Here is a 21671-nt window from a genome sequence, read left to right as displayed (position 1 = left end):
TGTCATAATTTTCTGAATTATTATCTATCTTCTTTGTAGTTGTAGTTGTTGTAGTTGTAGCTCTTGTAGTATAAGTAATATTAGTAGGGACTGTGGTTGTTGGTGAACTTGTAGTTGCTGTAGTTGTAGGTATAGTGGTGCTACTTGGAGAAGCAGTAGTTGTTGGGAACCGTAGTTGTGGTAGTGGGAGGGGCCGATGTGGTTGGCGCTTGGGGTGGGCATTTGCACATTTTACCAAATTCTGGGTAAAATACGGCAACAGTTGTGTCGAGAGGACACAGTGTTCCGGGAAACACCTCAAATGTTGAGTTCACTGTGCTCTGTGGAGTTCAGCCAAAGTCTTTGTCTGCAGATATTTAGTCTCATTTTCCTGAACATTGTCGCCCCAGTATGCGCTCGCTAGCCACTTATTCTTGTTCTTACTGTAACAGCAGAATGCTGACCAGAGCATGGAAGGTATATTAACCCTGTTTTAAGTTGTGTTGTTAATGCTGGGCTGTGCCCCGGTCACTAAAAAGGCTTCTTTGGCATCATTATTGTTGATGCAGTACTTTTCCAGAATGCATTTGGTGCAGGTCTCCATTTTTCTCCAGCTGCCATTGTTGAAAGACTCTGCTTGTGGAACGATGTTTGTCAGGGTGAACGTTGAGTTTTTTTCTTTTAAATCAAGTGCATAAGAATTTGGAAATAAATGGCCCCTATTATAGCCTCTGCTATTGTTTTTATAATCATCATCAATGGCCTGTTTGTGGTATTTGCCATCCCACATGTTGTTGGTGTTTCTTTCTTCAAGCTGCAAAAGTTGAAAGGCTCAGTCAGTGATACTCTTATTGTAGTGGTATTTTATAAAATAAACAAAAAGTTATTTGTTTGCAGATTTATTTTAACATAACCTAAACCACGGTCATCTGATTTAATGTGACAGTTCAGATTTAGTAAATTCCAGTGATTTGTAAGTTATTTATAATTTTAAAATGGGAAATTAACAATTCTCATTTTGACATACAATGTGTAATTGAAATTAAAACATACCTGTGGCTCTATCTGCCAAGAAGACGGTCTGCGTGTTATTTCAATATTTTATTGTCCTCTGTACTTGTAAGCAGAAAACACTGGGATCTTGTTCTCAGTGTCGTAGAGCGTCACAAACCGTCTCTGGTCCTCGTAAGTCTGGCGAATGGCTTTGTATCTCTCTGGCTTCACAATGTTGCCGTCCTCCAAAATGCCTTGTCACAGTCTGCCGTTGAGTTCACCACTTCGGTTAGTATGGGATCGATGGACATGAAGAGGAAGGCAGCGAGGGGCAGGAGATGCCATCTCTTTAGTGAAGTCATCATTACCTGCTGGGTATTGTTTTAGCCAGAGGAAAACACAAAGAATTACACATACATTAGAGCTTGTGTAACCTGTTAAATAGCCTGGTCTCAGAAATTATTATATTATGACTATAGGAGTCATGTATGTTTATTCTTGGCATGTCATTATATTTTGGACACTTGGTGGCAGTACTTAGATGCACACAGGGTTGTAGTATATCAAGAAGCATAGGTGGCAGGAGAGACAGGGCACATGTAAACTGGGAAAACACCCAGATCTGACCAAAGAGAGGAACAGACCACACCAACAACAGATTCAGGGGCGGAGCCAGAAGGTGGCTTCTGGGACTCCAGCCCCAAAAGTTTTCTTAAAAGCCACAAATCTTTTAGGGCTTTAAAATAACTTCAACTTTGTGTCATTTCCCCTCAGCCTCTATGACTGGACCATCAAACGAATGAAGCAAAATTCATATTACTGGGGATATATCAACATTCATTCTGTGAACTCTACTTAAAATAGGTTTCAAGATTAGTAATGTGGTTTGTGCCAAATTCCTACTCTACCTACATAAAATAGTAACCTCAGACAATGTCTGTCTCTTTTTAGGTGGCAGGAGTGAACATGAGTCATCCTCAACATTTGTTGTGATCTGGTTTCAGAATAATGAAGAGAATAATTAAATATAAAACAGGATGTCAGTTCTACAGGATGATTATTTTCTTTGGCAACTTTCAGGTATTTCTCAAATGATGTACAGATTTTTAGGCATTCTTTTATCAAATGTCTTGAAAAGGGAGTGTAAATAGCTGCTATTAAAGAAGCATGCCCTCGGAGCACCCTTATGTTTTGGCTGAACTCTGAATGTTTACAATGTCTGGCCTCGCCCCTAAAGAGATCAACACACCACTTCAACTGGCAGAATCTGAAAACTGGTATGTTCAAATTTACATTACAAACTACTCAACTACACTAGCAAATGTTGAGTTTAACTTTAATTACATTGTGTCCGCGCAAAATCCCTCCCAGCTATCGGTGTATTAATGCAGGCTGTCCTCATGAACAATTCATAATTCATATGTATTTCTCACTATATTGAAACCTTTCCAAACCACTCAGGAACTTAAATAAAGCATGCAAACTTTCCTCATGAATCACAGAGACTTCTATAAGAGAGAGCTGAAAAGGGTTAATGATTGCTAAATCCCCTTTCCCAAATTGCTCTGATCTACTGTTCTGTGAGGAAGAGTAGATTCCTGGAAGGAAGGAAGCCAGGTCCAAACCTGGGAAAAAAGTTAATTGTTGATTCATTTAAAATGAATGAAAACGTCACAGCATCATAAAGCACTACCTATCAGTATTAAAGTAAAATCCCTGCTGCACACAGATTTTATCCGCAGCTCCCATGTCTCTATTACTGGCTGACACAGTAATTATAGAAAAAATAACTGCAATAGTAAGGTGATTTAAGTTAATTGGGTTGTATAGTTTTATTTTCTTATTTTGTCTTTCTTAGTAGGGCTGGAACAAACAATTATTTTTGATTTTTGATTATAGGCGATTTTTGATCATAGTCGATTAATCTGTTGATTATTTTCTGGATGAATGGTTAGGTTATTTGGTTTATAAAATGTCAGAAAATGGTGAAAAATGTGGATCGGATAGACCACAAATGCTATAAAATTGAATAAAACACCCAAAATTCAATGAAAGTAGTGATCATTCATTTCACTTGCGAAGAGCGTTGTTGGGAACCATCCATTCATTATTTTGCCTAATATTTCCCCCTGCCAGTGTGTTCAGTTTTGAAGGTTGTAGTTTGTGGTACTGTTGAACCGGTGCAATATACTATTTAAAAAGTGTTGACATTTTTATTTTCTACCCCATTTCTATCAATATAAGGATGGCAAAATAACAGAAACTCCTCATGAACGTAAAAATAATATTTTAGATTTTGCTGAACCATAGTCTTTTGATTTAATTACAAAAATCATTTATAAAATTAAACATAAATCAAAATATTGAAGCTGCTAGCCCTCCAATGTTACGGTCTGTTTGATATTATTGCAAACTGAATATCCTTTTAATCGGACAAAAAAAGACATTTGAAGATATCACCTTAAGCTCTGGGAACTAACAACTGATCAATTTAATACAAAAACAATTAGAAGGTTAAAATGATAAAGACAATAATGGTTATGTGCAGCCATAGCAAATAAACCAATAAGAGCTTACCTTCTTAGATAAGAGCTTCATGAAATCTGCCAAAACAGAACCCAAGTCAGTATTTAACTGAAACTGTGTGAAGGAGGTCTGAGTTTTATTTGAGTGGAGGTGTGGCTCCAGCAATATTTATCTTAAATTTCACATATTTTGATAGAAGTGACACATCAGTCCTGGTTCCAGAGGTACACTTTGGACTTCCCCTGACTTTCCCTCCGATGTTCCAGCATAAACAACCAGTGTTGCAACTTTCAGTTGACTGTGACTATATTTTTATTTATGTCCTATAGCTCTCAGAGTTCCTCATCATGTTGACTTGAAGATGGTTTCAGACAGTGGTGGAATGAGTCTATGTACATTTACTAAAACATATTTAAATTACATACATTTGTCTTACTTTTCAGACAACAGTTTTTCTTCCCCTTCCTGTCTAGTGAAAGCCTCGTATCTCCAGATGTGTTGATGTTGAATGTTTGGGATAAATTAAAGGATCAAGTATTCCTTTTATGTGTTTAGAAAATTCTTCTCCTTCTTAAAGCTAAATAAAGTCTTTAAAAAGCCTCTTGGAATCAGCTGGAAAATGCATCGTCACAAAGCTGAAATTAGCGATAAGTGGTTCTCAAAAGACAGTGATACATCAAACATATGATGATCTTAAAGACCATGATGCATTTCTGTAGATTAAACTACCCAACCATAGACTGTATATTAATGGACAACGCATCCGGTTCGGCGAAGTGCTGCAAATGCTGAAGTGCCTTAAAGCTGCATTCTACCTGAATTCCTGCAGGGGGCGACACGTGCGGTTGAATAAGGAGGTCGGTTTCTGTAGAAGTCTATGAGAAAGTGACCCACTTCTCACTTGATTTATTACCTCAGTAAACATTTTCATAATGGGTTCATGGTCTATGGTCTCAATGGCTTTTTTTTTTTTTAAAAAAAAAAAATTTTTTTTTTTTTTTGATTTTAAAATCGGCAATAAAGCAGGAGGTGTTTAAGGTGCTATGATGTGATTGCCAGTGAAAGTGTGTAACGTAACGTAGAGTGTAGGCAGCTCCTCCCTCTTGTCTAAAATCGTCTCATCCACAACCAGGATGGCTGCGCCCGTAACGACAAACACGATGACAGATAGCAGATCTCCACAAACCAATGGGTGACGTCACACATGCTCTGTCCATTAATATTATTATCGGCCGATACCGATACCAATACCAATACTTTTTACGTATTTTATTTGTAGTGTGATGTGACAAATAGTTTAAAGTAAAATAAAAAAGTAGGCTGTAGGCTTACCAATTCCAAAGTAGGCTATAGCTGCATAATGTCAAGACTAATAAACTACTCTCATATTATTTAATTATAAAGAAAATCTCAGAGACTTGTACAGTAAAACAGGTTGAAAATTACACACAAATAAAAAAATGTCCACACACAGCGTCACTGCTGTCTTTACAGCTAAAATACAGCCAGACATGACTCCTTTTGCGGTCAGCCATAGTCACTCTGCAGTCTGCAGTCTTCGTAGCGGGAAATTAAAGAAGGCTGCTGCAGCGGCCGGCTCCGTCACAGAGCCGCAGTGCACACACAACTGACGGCTGGAAGGAGAAGTAGTTCCTTCCCCTAACCGGATATAATCAGACTTTTCAGGTGACAACAAGTTACTTATGATAACATAAACACTCACTCCAAATTACTGAGTTTAAATATCGATCTTTTTATATGAGAATCGACACTAGAGCAGGAGACGTTGGGATCGTAAATATCGATACTTTAGTATCGATCCGCACATCACTAGAGACCACAGATCGTGTCCCAGCGGCCGTTGTTGTCACCGTCTACCACTTGTGGCGTTTCATTTCCCCGTTGTTGCGTCCCCCAGAGACCGCGGCTGCAGCCCAGTGTCACGGCAGTTCGTGAAATGGTCACGTTCCCATTTCGTGGTGACTGCCACGAAATAAATGAGAAAATCATGTCCCTGTACACGAATCAATAGATAAAAATAACGTGACCATTTGATGAACTGCCATGAGACCGGGTTGTGCAACAGGAATATTAATCCAGAAACATGAGATAGAAGACGAAAACACTGACAGGAAAATATTTTACTGCATCATTCCAGGACTTTTACCTGTAGTATTTTCACTTTTTTAAGGCTTCGCCCCCTCCTTCGCACACTTAGCCAACATAGCGGTTTTTCTTGAGAACATCAGGGATTTCAGATTTTTACAGAATCTTATGTATGAAGTCTTGTGATAACTTCTTCCTCTGTGCCATAAAGCTCCATTAAAAATAAATAAAAATATCAATGAGGCAACTGTTGCACTGGGTGATGTCACATGAACACACAATGTTATTTTTGTCTCAGTACACAAATACTCACTAGAGCACAAAATGTGGATTAATCTGCCACTGTAAACAGTCAGCGGAGCCACAGACAGCAAACAAGTCTACATGTTTTTACTCGTAATACACATTGAGGTTATTAAAGTTTAGAATTTAGAATTATTTTTGACATTTAAGTGACTGTATGTAACTTTCATTTTTCATACAATGGTCTTAACCCTTGTGTTGTCTTCCTGTCAACCTTGAAAAAAAAACACTTTTTCCGACGTTTTTGAAGCCTTTGTTTTTGCTTTTTCCGACGTTTTAAATTGTTAAATTTTTCTTCTACACATTTTCAGCGCTTATTTCTACGTCCCATATTTTCTGATATAAAAAGTCGACAGAAGGGTTAAATGACCTGTAACAACAAACGAGGCTTACAGTGAAAAGAACGCTAGTTTATAGTTTTGAGTAAGGCATCTGCTCGGGTACGATTTTTCCCACGAAGTCAGAATGATTCGGCTAAACACCGGAAAAGCCTGTGTTGTCGTATGCCAGCGGAGCCAGGTAAAAGGGAGCAGGAGATTTCTTTATATAGGCCTAATTGTATTTGAATGTTATTTTAGAAGTTATCTGTTGTACTTGTGGCTGAAACTGGGGCAGAGCCATCACACAAGAAGGAAATTAAATAAAGAACAACTAAAAGGGAAAGACAACAATAACGTGAGTCACACTCGGTCGGGCTTTCAACAGATGGAGACAGTTACTGGAGTGTAAATGATTCATAACCCACCAAATTGGCCCTCAGTTATGTAATATGTCTATTTCATTCATAAAATAACTTTGCAATGCGTGATGTGGTAATACCGACATTAAATGAAGTCCCCGTTTCATTTAACGCAGACGTGATATTCCTTTTACTCCGTGTTTGTGTTTTTTTGTTGTACACAAGCATGTAGGCCTACAATGACGATAAAATCTTTTCTATTCTAAAAGAGTCTTTTGAATTAAATATTTTTTGAATATTTTGTGTGTGCAGCGGGGTCTGGACCAGTGGTGTAGTCTAATGTATTTTAGCATGTATACTGTACTATATAAATATATGGACCAGAATGGACATATCATAGTGGGGGGGTCTGGGTGTCCTCCCCCAGGGAGATTTTGAGCGTCACTGACTTTATTTCCTGTATTCGGATACACTTTTATGCACCAATTTACGGTGGAAATATACCTTTATTTAGTCTATGCTAAGAAGAAAAAACACAGATGACAATTAAAAATATATCAAAAATATAATGGAAAGTATGTTGTTGCGTGTCATCGGCATTTTTAAGTGGGTATATGGAAATCCTGGAGCTTTCTTACTGGGTATACTGGGTATACTGGGTATACCTGCGTATCACGTAGACTACACCACTTGTCTGGACCTCTTCTTCCCCCCCAATATATAATTGTAAACATAACTACGTCATATTAAGTCATATTATGAAAGCTCATGGGCTGATTATAGACGCAAAACAATGAGTTTTTACATTTTAAACATCTTACGTATGTTCTTACACAACTTCCACAGTTGGAACATTTGCAATATTTGAACCTTCAGAGTAAATATTCATCAAGACTTCTCCCTGAAAGATTATTTTTGGTTCCTTGTGAAAAAGACAACTTGTGAAGTTCTCCCCAACCAATCCATTTATTTATCTATTTTCTTGTGTAAGTGTTCTTGTTTATTCATGCTGGTTGAATGATTCGGTATGTGTTGCTGTTCTCTAATGTTATCACTTGATGGAGCTGTTGCGTCATTTGTATAAGTTGCTCAATTTCAGACACTGTGTTTTTGTCTTTCAAGTTCATCTTGGAATATGTTAGAATTGCAATACAGTTTAGGCTAAAAGATGGGGCATTTATTTATTTATTCATTTTTCGTATCCACTCACATTCTATTCTAACTTGGCAAAAGCAGGATTTCCATTTGCCTGTTTGTATATCTGTATATACTGTGTGTATATACGTAGGCAGCATGGTGCTCAGTGGTTAGCACTTCTGCTTCCCAGCAAGAAGGTTCTGGGTTTGAATCCAGGTCCTTCCGGGCCTTTCTCTGTGGAGTTTGCGTGTTCTCCCCGTGTTTGTGTGGGTTTCCTCTGGGTGCTCCGGTTTTCTTCCACCAGAAAGACATGCTCTGGGTTTTTCGTTCCAGAAAGAGAGGGAACTTAACCTCAGAGTCAGTTACTATGGTAACTGAGTGTGTGAACCTAACCTGGTCGGGAGCAGGTTTTCTTCAAGAAACCTCGAGTTTCTCTCAGTCTCCTCCCTCTCAGAGGGAGGGGAAACTCATTTCCTCATTCATTCATTCAGTCTGTATCAGGCGCATTTTAATGCAGTTTTATCTGCATGAATAAAAAAACGTATTGGTTTATATTAGGCAGATTATAAAACGTTTTTTTCTCAAACATGTCATGTCCTTTTGTCTACGATCCCATTGATGAAAAAGCTGTATTAATTCACAGAGAGTTTACATCGGTATTGAGTCCCGACTATAGATGTATTTTCATTTCTACATAACCGATTTGAGAGGTATTTTTTTATCACAGTCCATCAGATATGTAGATACCTTATCCGTCCTCATATCCCTAACATCAACCATCGTGGACAGGCTTTAACATCCCAGCAGATTCTTTGTATTGCATTACGTTTTTTGCAAACAGCAGTTTTCTTTATAACAGCAGCGGATCATACTGTAATAGTAAAGCCACATGCAGAGCAATCAGAAAAGTGTGACTCGCTCCAAAACGTTTTTTAAAGGTTTTGTAGTGTTCCCTGGACAGTAGAGCCATTAAAAAGAAATAAATGATTATACATTACAGTTCTGTTAATGATCATGGTGCTGTAGCCTCAGAATGGGATTAGTATAGTTTACTTTTTCGCCCGCAGGATTGCACCTAAATGAAATTATAGGTGTAATACAATTCCAGTTTTCACCAGTAATATTATAAGTTAATTGTGATTAAATATGAAATTAATACACTATTAATGCATACGCATTGACTCGAGCAGCAATTTTCTCCCACACCAATTCTCTTAGCAGCCGCTGTCTTGCTTTTTTAACGAAATACATGTTCAAACTCGCTGTTTGTGCGCATGAGTATTTCCGCCGACCCGTTTGTTTTTGGTTGTTACCATGGTGAATCGTAGAATCATGGCTCCATTCATACTGCCTTTTGTGCACGCGCGTAACGGACCCCAGGGACCTATTTCAGGAAGGAGGTTTAACAAACTCTGAGTCTAACCCTGATGTCTGAGTTGATTTACCCTGAGATGGAAAACTCTGAGTTTTCGGTTTCAGAACAGCTGATATGAGTTGGTTCAATCAACTCAGAGTAGGTTCACGCGCGTGCACCACCACAATAAAAAGGCAGCATGAATGGAGCCATGATTCTACAATTCACCATGGTAACAACCACAAACAAACGGGTCGGCGGAAATAAAAAAAGAGAATTTGCGTGGGAGAAAATTGCTGCTAGTGTAAATTCGTATATTCCAATATAGTGTATATCATATTTAATCATAAGTATAGGCTAATATTACTGGTGAAATGAACCTATAATCTATTTAATTTATGTGCAATCCTGCGGATGAAAAAGTACTAGACCTACTAATCCCATTCTGAGGCTGCAGCACCATCATTATCAGAATTATAATCCATAATCTTTTATTTCAAAGGGTTTACATCATTCACCTACAGTACTGTGGAACTCCTTTTAAAAACGTTTAAAACACGTTTCAGAGCGAGTCACACTCTTCTGACGGCACGTTGCTACAGCGGCTTTACTAAAATGCTCCGCATCACCAATGTTGTAAAGAAAAACGTTTGCAAAAAAAACGTAATGCGACACAAATAATCTGCTGGGATGTAAGAGCATAGATGGGTGATGTTAGTGATATGAGGAGGTTATGTAGGCCACATAACTGGGAAGAAAAATGATACCGCTCAAATAGGAAGTTATCTAAAAATTAAAATGTCGGGGCTTCAATATCCTCTCACAACATATAACACCCTGCGAAGTAAAGCAGCTTCTTCACACACACACACTCACACACACACACAGATAACACACACTGTCACTTAGAACACACTGAGTAAAAACACTAGCATCAAACACCAAGACAGAAAATACAAACTTTTTCATCTTCACAGTTTGAACAATTTGAGTGACTTTACACTACTCAATAGTTTCTTTAAGGAAAATATATAGATTTTATAATATACCAATTTTTACATAAGGTAAACAAGAAGGAACGAAAAGCAGCAGTTTGCTTCAATATAGTATTTTGTCTCTAGTAATTTATGGAATTACTGGGGAAAAAACTAAAGGTACATAACAGTAACAAAGAATATTGTGACTAATCGTGCTTCTCTCCAGCATCATGAGGCAAGGTTTCTTCATCACATTGGAGGTCTGAATCATCTCTAAATACTAATGAATGTGGTGTTTCCATTGCTTTCACCTCCATTACTTTCTGAAAAACAGTAAGAACGCAGTTTTACTATAGTAAAGATTTTGTGTTTTTCACTTTTTATTATAGCTGTTTACATAACCTCAGACATCTTACCTGGACATGTTGGTATCTTTGCTCTTTTACCTGTTTCTCTCAAACAGTACAGTGTAGAATTGTTTCATTCTTATTTGTTTGTTTTTTTTGTATACAAAAACAGTCTGAGCTTTCTTGTATAAATACTGTATATGTTCACTAACTAGTCTAAAACAAGAGACCTGCTTAGGCGTTCAGCTAAACATACAATCAGCAGTGTTTTGATAGGCACCAGACTGAAATCTCTTCTGTTTTGAATGTGTGGTTAATTGTTTTGACAGCAGTGTGTTATCTACAGTGTTGTGCAGGTTGTGGTTAAAGTCATGGGATAAGTCTGTAGAGTTTTGAAAACTTTGTTCAAGCAATGAGAAACCAACTAGAGTTTGGTCCACATGAACTGCTGCTGTGCAGACTGGAGTTAGAGTTTTGCACATGTGACTCCAGTTGTGACCACTGTTGTTTAGCAATCGAAAAAAAACTCTAATGTTAGATCTGTTAAACTTGGTAGTTACACTGATGGTCCCCTCTTAGGATCAATAAAGCATGATCCTATCTTATTATAATTAGGATTAGGGCTAGATGATATGATGATATATATCATCAAACTGATATAAAAATGTCTATCGCAATGTCAAAAAAACAGCGTCCGACAGCGTTACGGCGATATTTATGTCATTTGGACGACGCTTTACGTTCTGATCTTTGCACATTATGTTCATTTTGCACTGAAGTTGTTAATAAAATGTCAAAATACTCAGTACTTGTCTAAGCCTATTTTGTATACTCACACAAGAGTTAACCCTCCAAGTTTCAATTTAAAATTTTTGACCTAGAAAAAACAAGAAGTTACTCGTTGGTCGATGGGAAGACCACACGAGGTTTGACACAATAGGCTTCACCATGTAGTTATATTTCATATATGGTAATACGACATACAGTTATTTCGAATACTGAGTGTTGTTGTTGTGGTCTGTTAGAAAGTATCATGAATTTCCTGTCATTCATCACATCTCCTGATCTCCGGTAAGACAACTTTGTCTAAATGTGCTTGAAATATTAAAGAAAAAGTACTTATTGGGCAGAATGGTCCCATTCAAAATTATTTTATTTGTTTTATTTTTTATTAGATTTTCTTTTGCCATTTTAGGCGGTTATTTGACAGGATAGCTTAGACGTGAAAGTGGAGAGAGGGGGTTGAATGACATGCAGCAAAGGGCACAGTTGAACCTTTCAGAGTTATATTATTATATTTATATCTTGTTATTGGAATATTATTACTAATGATTTAACATGTATGCAGTATGATCATGCTACAGCTGATGGAGGTGGAGCAGATTTACTGTTTAATCTGTAGCACAGTCTTGTTTCATGTTTTAAAAGTTAACATTTTGTTTGTAAAATCCGACTCTGTTAAGAAACTAAAGCTGTCAGAGAAATGTAGTGCAGTAAAAAGTACAATATTCCCCTCTGATATGTTGTGAAGGAGAAGTATAAAGTAGCAGAAAATGGAAATACTCAAGTAAAGTACCTCAAATTGTTCCTAAATACAGTACTTAAGTTGAGGTACTTTGTAACTTTGACTGTACTGTACTTCTACTGAGGATTTTCTGAGACTTTAACCAATATGGTTTAAAAAGGGGGAAAAAAAGCTGTACAGTTTACAGTTCTTAAAATGATCTTCCATTTCAAAAAGAAAATTAATAATACATATGGTGCAAATAAAATTTAAAAAGTCAGTTATTGTCACTTACACACAGTGGTTAGAGCTCGGGTGACCATTCTAAGTGTATGCAAAAGGATGTGGTTTACTACTTCTTCCTGTCTTTTCAGATGATGATGGGAACAATCATTTGACAGCCCTGTGGTTATTCTGATGTTTGTAAAAAAAAAAATCTTTTGTGTAGCTTTGTAATTTGACTTAGGGTCAAATTGACCCGTTTTCAATTTTTGTTTTATATCAGAAAATATGGGACGTAGAAATAAGCGCTGAAAATGTAAAGAAGAAAAATTTGACAATTTAAAACGTTGGTAAAGCAAAAACAAACTGAAGTTTTTCGAGGTTGACGGGAAAACCGCACTGTTAACTGAGCTCACACTTGCTGCTGTGTTATTTTTCTACTTGTCGGTTTTTATGACCACATGAATGATTGCTCAAGCTGATCCCCCCCCCCCATACAGATGTATCCTGTCAGGTCAGGGATTGAATGATACAGCAGGGAAATAGTAAAGTTTAAAAGGCAAATTACAATAATTGTGTACTTATACACATTTATGATATAATGCATATGCTGCATGTAGCTACAGTATGTTGTATGTATAGCACAGTCCTGCAGATGTCCATATTGTCTGTGGAGAGGGGTTGTACTGACCTGTGTGTGTGTGTGTGTGTGTGTGTGTGTGTGTGTGTGTGTGTGTGTGTGTGTGTGTGTGTGTGTGTGTGTGTGTGTGTGTGTGTGTGTGTGTTCGGGTGATGAGGGAGGGGTGAGGGGAATCGGGTGGCCTGTTACCTGCTCGCCTGGGATGCCATTTGAACTAAACTTTAAGGTTAACACTTTTGTTGTCGGTTGGTTTTCCACAGTTGTTGTTCAGCTCGATGGCTTCAAACGTTACCATGAAATCAGGAGGCCTGATCATCACTCTATCGGTGAGAAGACTCTGGTATTCAGATCATATTCATTCACAACTGGAGGAGAAATTCACATTTGATGCCAGAAAGTCCAAATTGAATCAAATAGAAAAGTTGACAACCATGTGTTAGTGTGAGGCTGATTCGCCTGTCAATCAAAGGAACCAAAGTGTCAAACAGTTAGAAAACAGATTGAGAGGCGGCATCTGGTGGCCATTAGAGGAACTGCATCTTAAGTAACCTTAACATTGCTTTTAGCTGGTAGAAGTTATGAGAACTTCTTTTTTCCTCTCTGTGCTTCATCCTCTGTAGGGTTCCCACCAACAGAGCCCAATACAACCCTTTGGTCCTTCTGGTACCACTCAGGGGTAAGAAAGTGGTTTCCTTTAACTTTTTGACTACAAATAAAAGCCAACACAGTCTCACTCCCTACTCGTCAAATGTATGACGCATGGTCAAGAACCCTGGCGTCAAGTTTCAACGAAAGAGGTGTACCCTTGACGTTATTTTTCGACGAAGGGGTCCGTCAGATAGACATTCATGTTATTCCATCCCTGTCAAATACCGACGAAAAAAAAACGAAATCTGTGACAGTTATTATTGGTATTTTTAGCCCAATAACCGCTGTTTTTATCAACATTATTCACGAGATATTATCATGGTTTATATGTATTTCTTTTTAAATGTTATTATTTCGGTCTATTTCGGCCAGGGAAGCTGGGTTGCTTTTTTGTTGATTTATATTTTTTAAACTATAACGCTACATCTATCAACATTTATTTAGCTGTTATCATAGTATGCTTTTCTTTATTTTAATAATATTACTTCGGTCGTATTACCGGTGAAATATTACAGTATATGCTGTAATACAGAACATTACGATATGACCCGAGCTGGACGCATTCAAAGCCGATATCCCCCAATGCAATGCGGCCGTTCATTTCAAAGAATCGGGCAGCGATCAGCTGGTCTTTAACGTCAGGATCGCTTCAATATACATATATACAGTCAGTGGTTTGGTCACCAGCAACAACACGTTGCTCACTTTTGTTCCAGTAAGTTATATAACGTTTAAACCTTTTATATATGTCAATGGTTTAAACGAATCCGCGGAAAACTCCGGAAGTGACGTAGTACGTCCCGCTCAGCGGATAAGGAGATAAAAATATATACTATTTGTAATATTGATGTTTTTTCTAACGTTGCATTTGAGGAGTTACACAATAAAGACAGCAATAATAATAAAATACAGTTTCATGAATTTGTCTCATGTAATGTGTGCTCGTCCGGCCGTCCACGTTTAAACGAATCCGCGGAAATGACGTAGTACGTCCCGCTCGCAAAATTACGAATCCCACTATGGCCACGCCAAGACCCGCCCTACGAAGCAGCTTGATTGGTTGGGGTTAGGCATTTTACCTCGAGTGGTTAAGGTTAGGGTTAGGGGATTGGTCAGGGGATAGGACCTGTACATGTAAGCATGGACGCCTGGCCAATAGTAGCGTGTGAACGCTATTGAAGGGCGGGTCTTGGCGTGGCCATAGTGGGATTCGTAATATCGCGGATATGAAGATAAAAATATATAATATTCGTAATATTGATGTTTTTTTCTAACGTTGCATTTGAGGAGTTACACAATAAAGACAGCAATAATAATAAAATACAGTTTCATGTGTTTGTCTCATGTAAAGTGTGCTCGGCCGGCCGGCGGGCGGCCTCAATCTGAAATGGAATCAAGCCATCTTACGGCAGACAGCAGAAACACAGGAGCCGAACGAGTCCCCCACCCACCCCGGAAGAACTACAAGTGCTCAAGCTTTGTAACAGCTTCTGTGGCGTTTCTTATGGGAGTTGTAGTTTTAAAGTATATTGTTATATTTCTCATAATTAGAAGTTGGCAGTGTATAATTTCGGATACACCCAGGGTTTTTTTGGGATGGAGAACACACTGGTGTCATCAGATTTTAAAAATCTAATCGTTAAATAGGTGAAAATAGCTTATTACCATATTTGATAGTGCTTAGGCCTACAGTGGGTAAACTTTGGTGACCATATCTACATGACAGCTGATGTCCAGAGCTTTCTATAACAGCTGGTTTTATGTGTGTAGCACCTTCTGTTGCTAAATGACAAGCCTTCATACATGTGCTGGGTTCAAGGTTCAGAGGTCAATATTTCAAAGCAGGAGTAATGTATCCTCTCCAGACTGACATATGTTACTCTCCAGGTTGAGACCTTTCCAACGATGTGTTTGCTATAGTCCTACGACAACGTTTTAATTTTTACACATCATGGAGACCACTTTGCAGGCGATACTTTATTGTTCAGAGGAATATTTGCCTTGAGTTCAAATGCTTCACAAATAACACTTGACATATTGTTTTATCATACAGCTGACATATTACAATAAAAAACAACATGAACAAAGTGATATGTAGTCAGACTGAAGCACATCACACAGCCAATCTTGCTCATCTTTCACAAACAGTGACAAGAGCAACACACAACCCTATATGCATCATATCATGAAGCTATTGCACAACACCTGCAGCCTCAAGCAACATTATTTAAAGTTTTAATTGAGGTAGGTCCACATTAGGCCTATAGTTTAGAAATGTTAAGTTTACCCATATCTTCTGCCAGAGGATAAGAGCTCATACTTGGCATGGAGAATAAAGATAGAGCAGACCATATGTGCTTGCCTGGAGAGACTGGTTTCTATTCGTCTCCACAACCTTCATGACAGTCAATATGCTCTGTAATGCAGCCTGTATTACATAAACCATCTGATTCACCATAGGTGTCTGCTCTAAATGATAACACACACTTTCAAGACGGGCCTTCCAGCCAAAGGTGCATGTTGTCCATATGAACACCACGGTGCCTGGAGCAGAGCCGATGGATTGGTTCATCATTTCTGACCTCTGATATCCTCTGACCCAGTGGATCCCAACCTTATATAAAATATTTGCACATATTAAACAAATTATGATAATACACTTGAATATATAATGTATACAAAAGTCTGTATGAAATATATTTTGTTGTATGGTCGTTTTTCCTGCCCATCTCGGCATCACTATTTTATGAATGAAACATGGCGGAGAAATGTAATAGTGCTGATAACTCCTCTGTATCAAAAAAGAAAGTAAGGCTTTATGTCGAGAGTTACCTCAACTTTGTTTTTGCGGTGGATCAGTCTTTTCTTAGACATGAGTAGGGGCCGCCAAGGAAAAAAGGTTGAGAACACTGCTCTGACCCATGTCATGACCCTTTTCTCAGCTAAGGTAGAAGTGTGCCAAAATGCCAAAACACATGTTGTATATGTATACATACCCAAACAAAGCTATATACATAGTACTCTGTGAATAAAAACCTCGGCAAAAATCTGCTTATCCTTTTAATTTCCTGAAAATGCTTCCTAAAACTAGTCCCTTCTTAATTTTTAAAAGGTAGTCTCAGTAAAGGCTATGGCCAAGCTGTAACCACGGTGATTGATGTGAGGATTATCTTCTGAATATAATAATTAATATGTTAGGCCTACCATAAATTGATATTTCAAAAAAAGTCATTTATTTAAAACAACTAATAATGCAGTGTGATTTTAAATCAAACTAAGTTCCACACATAAATATACTCATGTCTTTCCCCTTTAGTCTTTGCTATTAATATTCATCAACTGCAAAATTTGAAAATCGCGTTTTTAAATAACTATGCATAGAAAATAAAATAAAAAATGCTTCTCTTTGTACATAGTTTATTGTTTTTCACAACAGTACAAGTCAAAACAAATGCAAATTAGTCAAACAAGCCATTAGGCTGTATTTCTAAACACTCAACTGTAAGTTTTTTATATAGTGTATATATAAGGCAAATCAAAGTGCTAAACATCAAACACCATTTTTTCATTATTAGTATTTTATTGTGTAAATTCTCACGTACAACGTGAAACATTCTTTCACAGATGAGGTGTGGAATTACTATGTCACTTCTGCGGATTTGTTTAAACTTTATTGGGGAAAATAAAGTATCGCCTGCAAAGTGGTCTCCATGATGTGTAAAAATTAAAACGTTGTCACATTGTTGGAAAGGTCTCAACCTGGAGAGGAACAAATGTCAGTCTGAAGAGGATACATTACTCCTGCTTTGAAATATTGACCTCTGAACCTTGAACCCAGTACATGTATGAAGGCTTGTCATTTAGCAACAGAAGGTGCTACACACATAAGACCAGCTGTTCTAGAAAGCTCTGGACCTCAGCTGTCATGTAGATATGGTGACCAAAGTTTACCCACTGTATAAGCACTGTCAAATATGGTAATAAGCTATTTTCACCTATTTAACGATTAGATTTTTAAAATCTGATGACACCAGTGTGTTCTCCATCCCAAAAAAACCCTGGGTGTATCCGAAATTATACACTGCCAACTTCTAATTATGAGAAATATAACAATATACTTTAAAACTACAACTCCCATAACAAACGCCACAGAAGCTGTTACAAAGCTTGAGCACTTGTAGTTCTTCCGGGGTGGGTGGGGGCAGTGTTCGAACTATACCGTGGCCCCCGGGGAGCCTACTTTTTTCCACACGGTGGTCGGCGCTTGCAACTTACAATGACTTACAAAGATACATAACAGCTACAAGTGTATTCACTAAACAGGATTTACCCTATCATACTTTATCGACAGGAATAGATAGGGTAAACAGCCACCCACAAATATATAAACAATAAGAAGAATACCAGAATTCCTCCGTTCAATTAGACCATAGCGACGCACCCCAAGCTTCCATCCTTAACAAACAGCCATGTATATCGGCTCTTCCAGGCTCTCCACTGCTGGCTGTTCCAATTTAACGGGAGAGAGGAGCGAGAGGGGTTAGGATCATCTTCAGCCAGAGAGGACATTATTTCTTCAGCTTCTTCTTGCGTTGTCACCCCAGTGGGAGGTGTGCTAACAGGGCTTGCAGCAGGTGCATTAGTCGTGCTATTAACGTCATCGCTACACAGTTTCTTAGTAAAACCAAAATTAATTAAACTGCCTTGTTTTCTTTTTGCCATGGCTATATGATGCTTACTGCAGAATGGATTTCAAGGACTTTGCGCACCGATTAATGGCCTCCAATGTTTATATTTTTTCTACGAATCTTTGAGTTAACATGTAGCCTACTAAACATGAGTTGGATTTGCACCGCAGCGCCGCCACGCCTTGATGCTCATAACAAGAATAGCATGTATAGTTTTCTTTATTGAAGTGAATTGGGTTTAAATCACCATCACGCATGAATTATATTTTTGCAGTTTTACACATTATAATCCACGATGATCACATTACACAAACTGAAATTGCACGTCAAAATGAGACATTGTCAATATTTTTAGAGACCCCCCAAAATTTCACAAATCACGTTTTCAGGGGAGCCCATGTCTTATTAAGGGGAGCCGAGCTCCCCCTAGCTCCCCCGTAGTTCGCACCCTGGGTGGGGGGACTCGTTCGGCTCCTGTGTTTCTGTCTGTCTGCCGAGCACACATTACATGAGACAAACACATGAAACTGTATTTTATTATTATTGCTGTCTTTATTGTGTAACTCCTCAAATGCAACGTTAGAACAACGTGTTGTTGCTGGTGACCAAACCACTGACTGTATATATGTATATTGAAGCGATCCTAAAGACCAGCTGATTGCTGCCCGATTCTTTGAAATGAATGGCCGTATTGCATTGGGGGACACCGGCTTTGAATGCGTCCTGCTAGGATCATATCGTAATGTTGTAATTACAGCATATACTGTAATATTTCACCGGTAATACGACCGAAGTAATATTATTAAAATAAAGAAATGCATACTATGATAACAGCTAAATAAATGTTGATAGATGTAGAGTTATAGTTTAAAAAATATAAATCAACAAAAAAGCAACCCAGCTTCCCTGGCCGAAATAGACCGAAATAATAACATTAAAAGAAATACATATAAACCATGATAATATCTCGTGAATAATGTTGATAAAAACAGCGGTTATTGGGCTAAAAATACCAATAATAACTGTCACAGATTTCGTTTTTTCTTTCGTCGGTATTTGACGGGGATGGAATAACATGAATGTCTATCTGACGGACCCCTTCGTCGAAAAATAACGTCAAAGGTACACCTCTTTCGTTGAAACTTGACGCCAGGGTTCTTGACCATGCGTCATACATTTGACGAGTAGGGAGTGAGACTGTGTTGGACAAACATGTAGTTAAGGCATGGTAGATCACAATGAATTATATTAATATATGAGCTTGTACATGAATCTATGCTTCAGTTGAGGACATGCAGTATTAAGTAAACATACTCCTACATGTCAAATTTATCTTAGACAATGTGTATTGTACGCAACACTTTTTTAGTGATACGTACATGTTGGTAATAAAAAGCATTTGTAAATATAGATAGTAACATGTATGTGACTCATCTTAAAACAGACAGTAAGTGGAAGAAAGACATCAGTGTAACAGCATCATCAACAGTGGTTAATAACTCCTGCAACAGCATGCTTGTTAGGTACACTAACAGTCTGAAATAATGCATTTAGAATTTTTTGAGAAAAGATCTTACATAGTGACGCTCCAATATTGAACCTGGTGCTTTATACAATACATTTGGCTGCAGAACTGAAGATTTTTCAAGATAGAGCACTAATGTAACTTTACAATAATATATATATATTATATAATGATTTTTGCATCATCGGAAGATTTTTTGCACAGAGGCAATGGACTACAGCCAGTAGTAGGAGCTACTTCCGCATGTTTTCAACCAGCCCATAGGGGGTTGGACTGTTGTCTTTCTCCGAAGATTCACGAACCAAAACGAGTGTCAGTCATCTTGAATTTCCGCTACTCCCTTCTCAGCAGAAAACTTTAGATGGATAGATTTGTTCATCCCTAAGGAAATTTTAGAACAACAACTATGTGCATTCAAACTACCGCACACGTGTACCACCAGGATACATTGGTACAGATCGGAGAATATGCAGGACACTTTATTACAGACGGAATACGCAACACAGCTTCGACCGCCTGCTATGGAGACCAGCAGTGTTGCTCGATGCCTCTGGCCAGTAAAGGGACATCATCAGCGGGGAACGTTGAATGAGCCGGTGGAAAGCTAACGCTAGCCGGCCACCTGTTCCATCAATCCTGCTTGCAGGTGTCGGCTCATTACAACAACAAACTGGACTACATCCAACTTCAATGAAACTCCCAACGCGAGTTCAGAGACTGCTGTGTTTTTTGTTGTTGTGGAAACGTGGCTGAATAGTGTAACGGACTATCCAGCTACCAGTGTTGGGGAAGTTACTTTTAAAAAGTAGTGTTTGCTCGTCACTGGTTACTTCTTAAAAAAGTAATCCAGTACTTAGTTACACCCTATGGAAAGTAACTTTTTACTTTACTCGTTACTTTTATGTTACTTTTAAAAGCAGGCGTCTGTGGCAGAGACTGAAGTTAATTATACAAAAACTATCTTTGACCATAAAACCAATCTATGGTTTATCAGTGAAGTGTCTGAACTACACTAAGGCTTCTCTACTCACAGAGTAGACGGCTAATTCTTTATGACTGAGTCCAGCGCGGGTTGAATGCACATCAGCAGGTCATCTCCATTACACGGTGTTAGTGTGTGTAATGTCTGTATCGACTTGTACTGGTCGCGCAGCCACGATGGTCCGTGCATTGTCGTAGACACATGCAGCCTCTTTTCTTGAAATCCTTGTGTGTCCTTGCAACTGACATAAGTCCAAAGTGGTCCGCTGCGTGTATGTATGAGGCCATCTCCACCGCATCCATCTGTGAGGTTGTCAGCTTTGTGCCTGCCTGGCTCAGAGCGGCATCCAGCAAAAAGCCACGAAGCTTAAAACACTCTCAAAAGTTAGCTTTGGCTGCTTCTCGCTTGCCATGGTTACTCTGCTACCAGCCTCTGTCACGTCCCGTGTGAAGAAATTGTGAGCGCGCAGATGAGAAGGCAGCATCGGCGTCAAATCTGTCCCTGGGAAAAGTAACATTGCGCCGAATTGAAAAAGGAACTACGTTTCGTTACCAAATTTTCAGTAGTAGCGCGTTAACTACTTTTTACGTTACTTTGTACGTGCTGCTTTGTACGCGCTACTTTGTACGCATTACTTTGTACGCATTACTTTGTACATGTTACAGCTAACACATAGCTACTAGCATTAGCGCTTGGTGGGCTGTAAACACTGAGTATAAACACAGCCATACATTTGCGTGGAGTGTAGAATAGTCGGCATTTAACAGTCACAAAGTCCACCAGTAGTTAGCAGTTAGCAGTTAGTTGGATACAAGCACCCCATTTCTTCACCAGTCTGTGTCCATGTTAACACAGCCCACCTCGACTTGTCTTACCCGGCGACAGAGCAGCAGGTCTGGTAGCTGGCAGTGTTGGGTGTAACGCGTTTACAACTTTACGGAGCATATAATGTGTGGGCACTACATGTAGCCTGTTTTGTCGTTTTTATATAATGTCGTTTTTATATAATGTCGTCATTTTAATTGTGTAACCACTTGAGCCACGGTGAAACGTTGTTTTGT

General features: G+C 38.5%; 1 protein-coding gene across 1 annotated transcript; it reads right to left on the bottom strand.

Annotated features, from left to right (window-relative positions):
* Positions 1-21127, bottom strand: LOC120572584 (endonuclease domain-containing 1 protein-like). Its single transcript, XM_039821906.1, has 3 exons — positions 21037-21127; positions 1084-1226; positions 1-793 (listed from the first exon to the last, which is right to left on the bottom strand). Exons 1-3 carry the CDS (start codon positions 21125-21127, stop codon positions 473-475), a joined length of 555 nt encoding a protein of 184 aa, XP_039677840.1. The 3' UTR covers positions 1-472.
* Positions 21128-21671: the final 544 nt, after the last annotated feature.

The sequence above is a fragment of the Perca fluviatilis genome, chromosome 14 (assembly GCF_010015445.1).
Source record: "Perca fluviatilis chromosome 14, GENO_Pfluv_1.0, whole genome shotgun sequence".
Lineage (NCBI taxonomy): Eukaryota > Metazoa > Chordata > Actinopteri > Perciformes > Percidae > Perca > Perca fluviatilis.
This window is presented reverse-complemented; position numbering and strand designations above follow the sequence as displayed.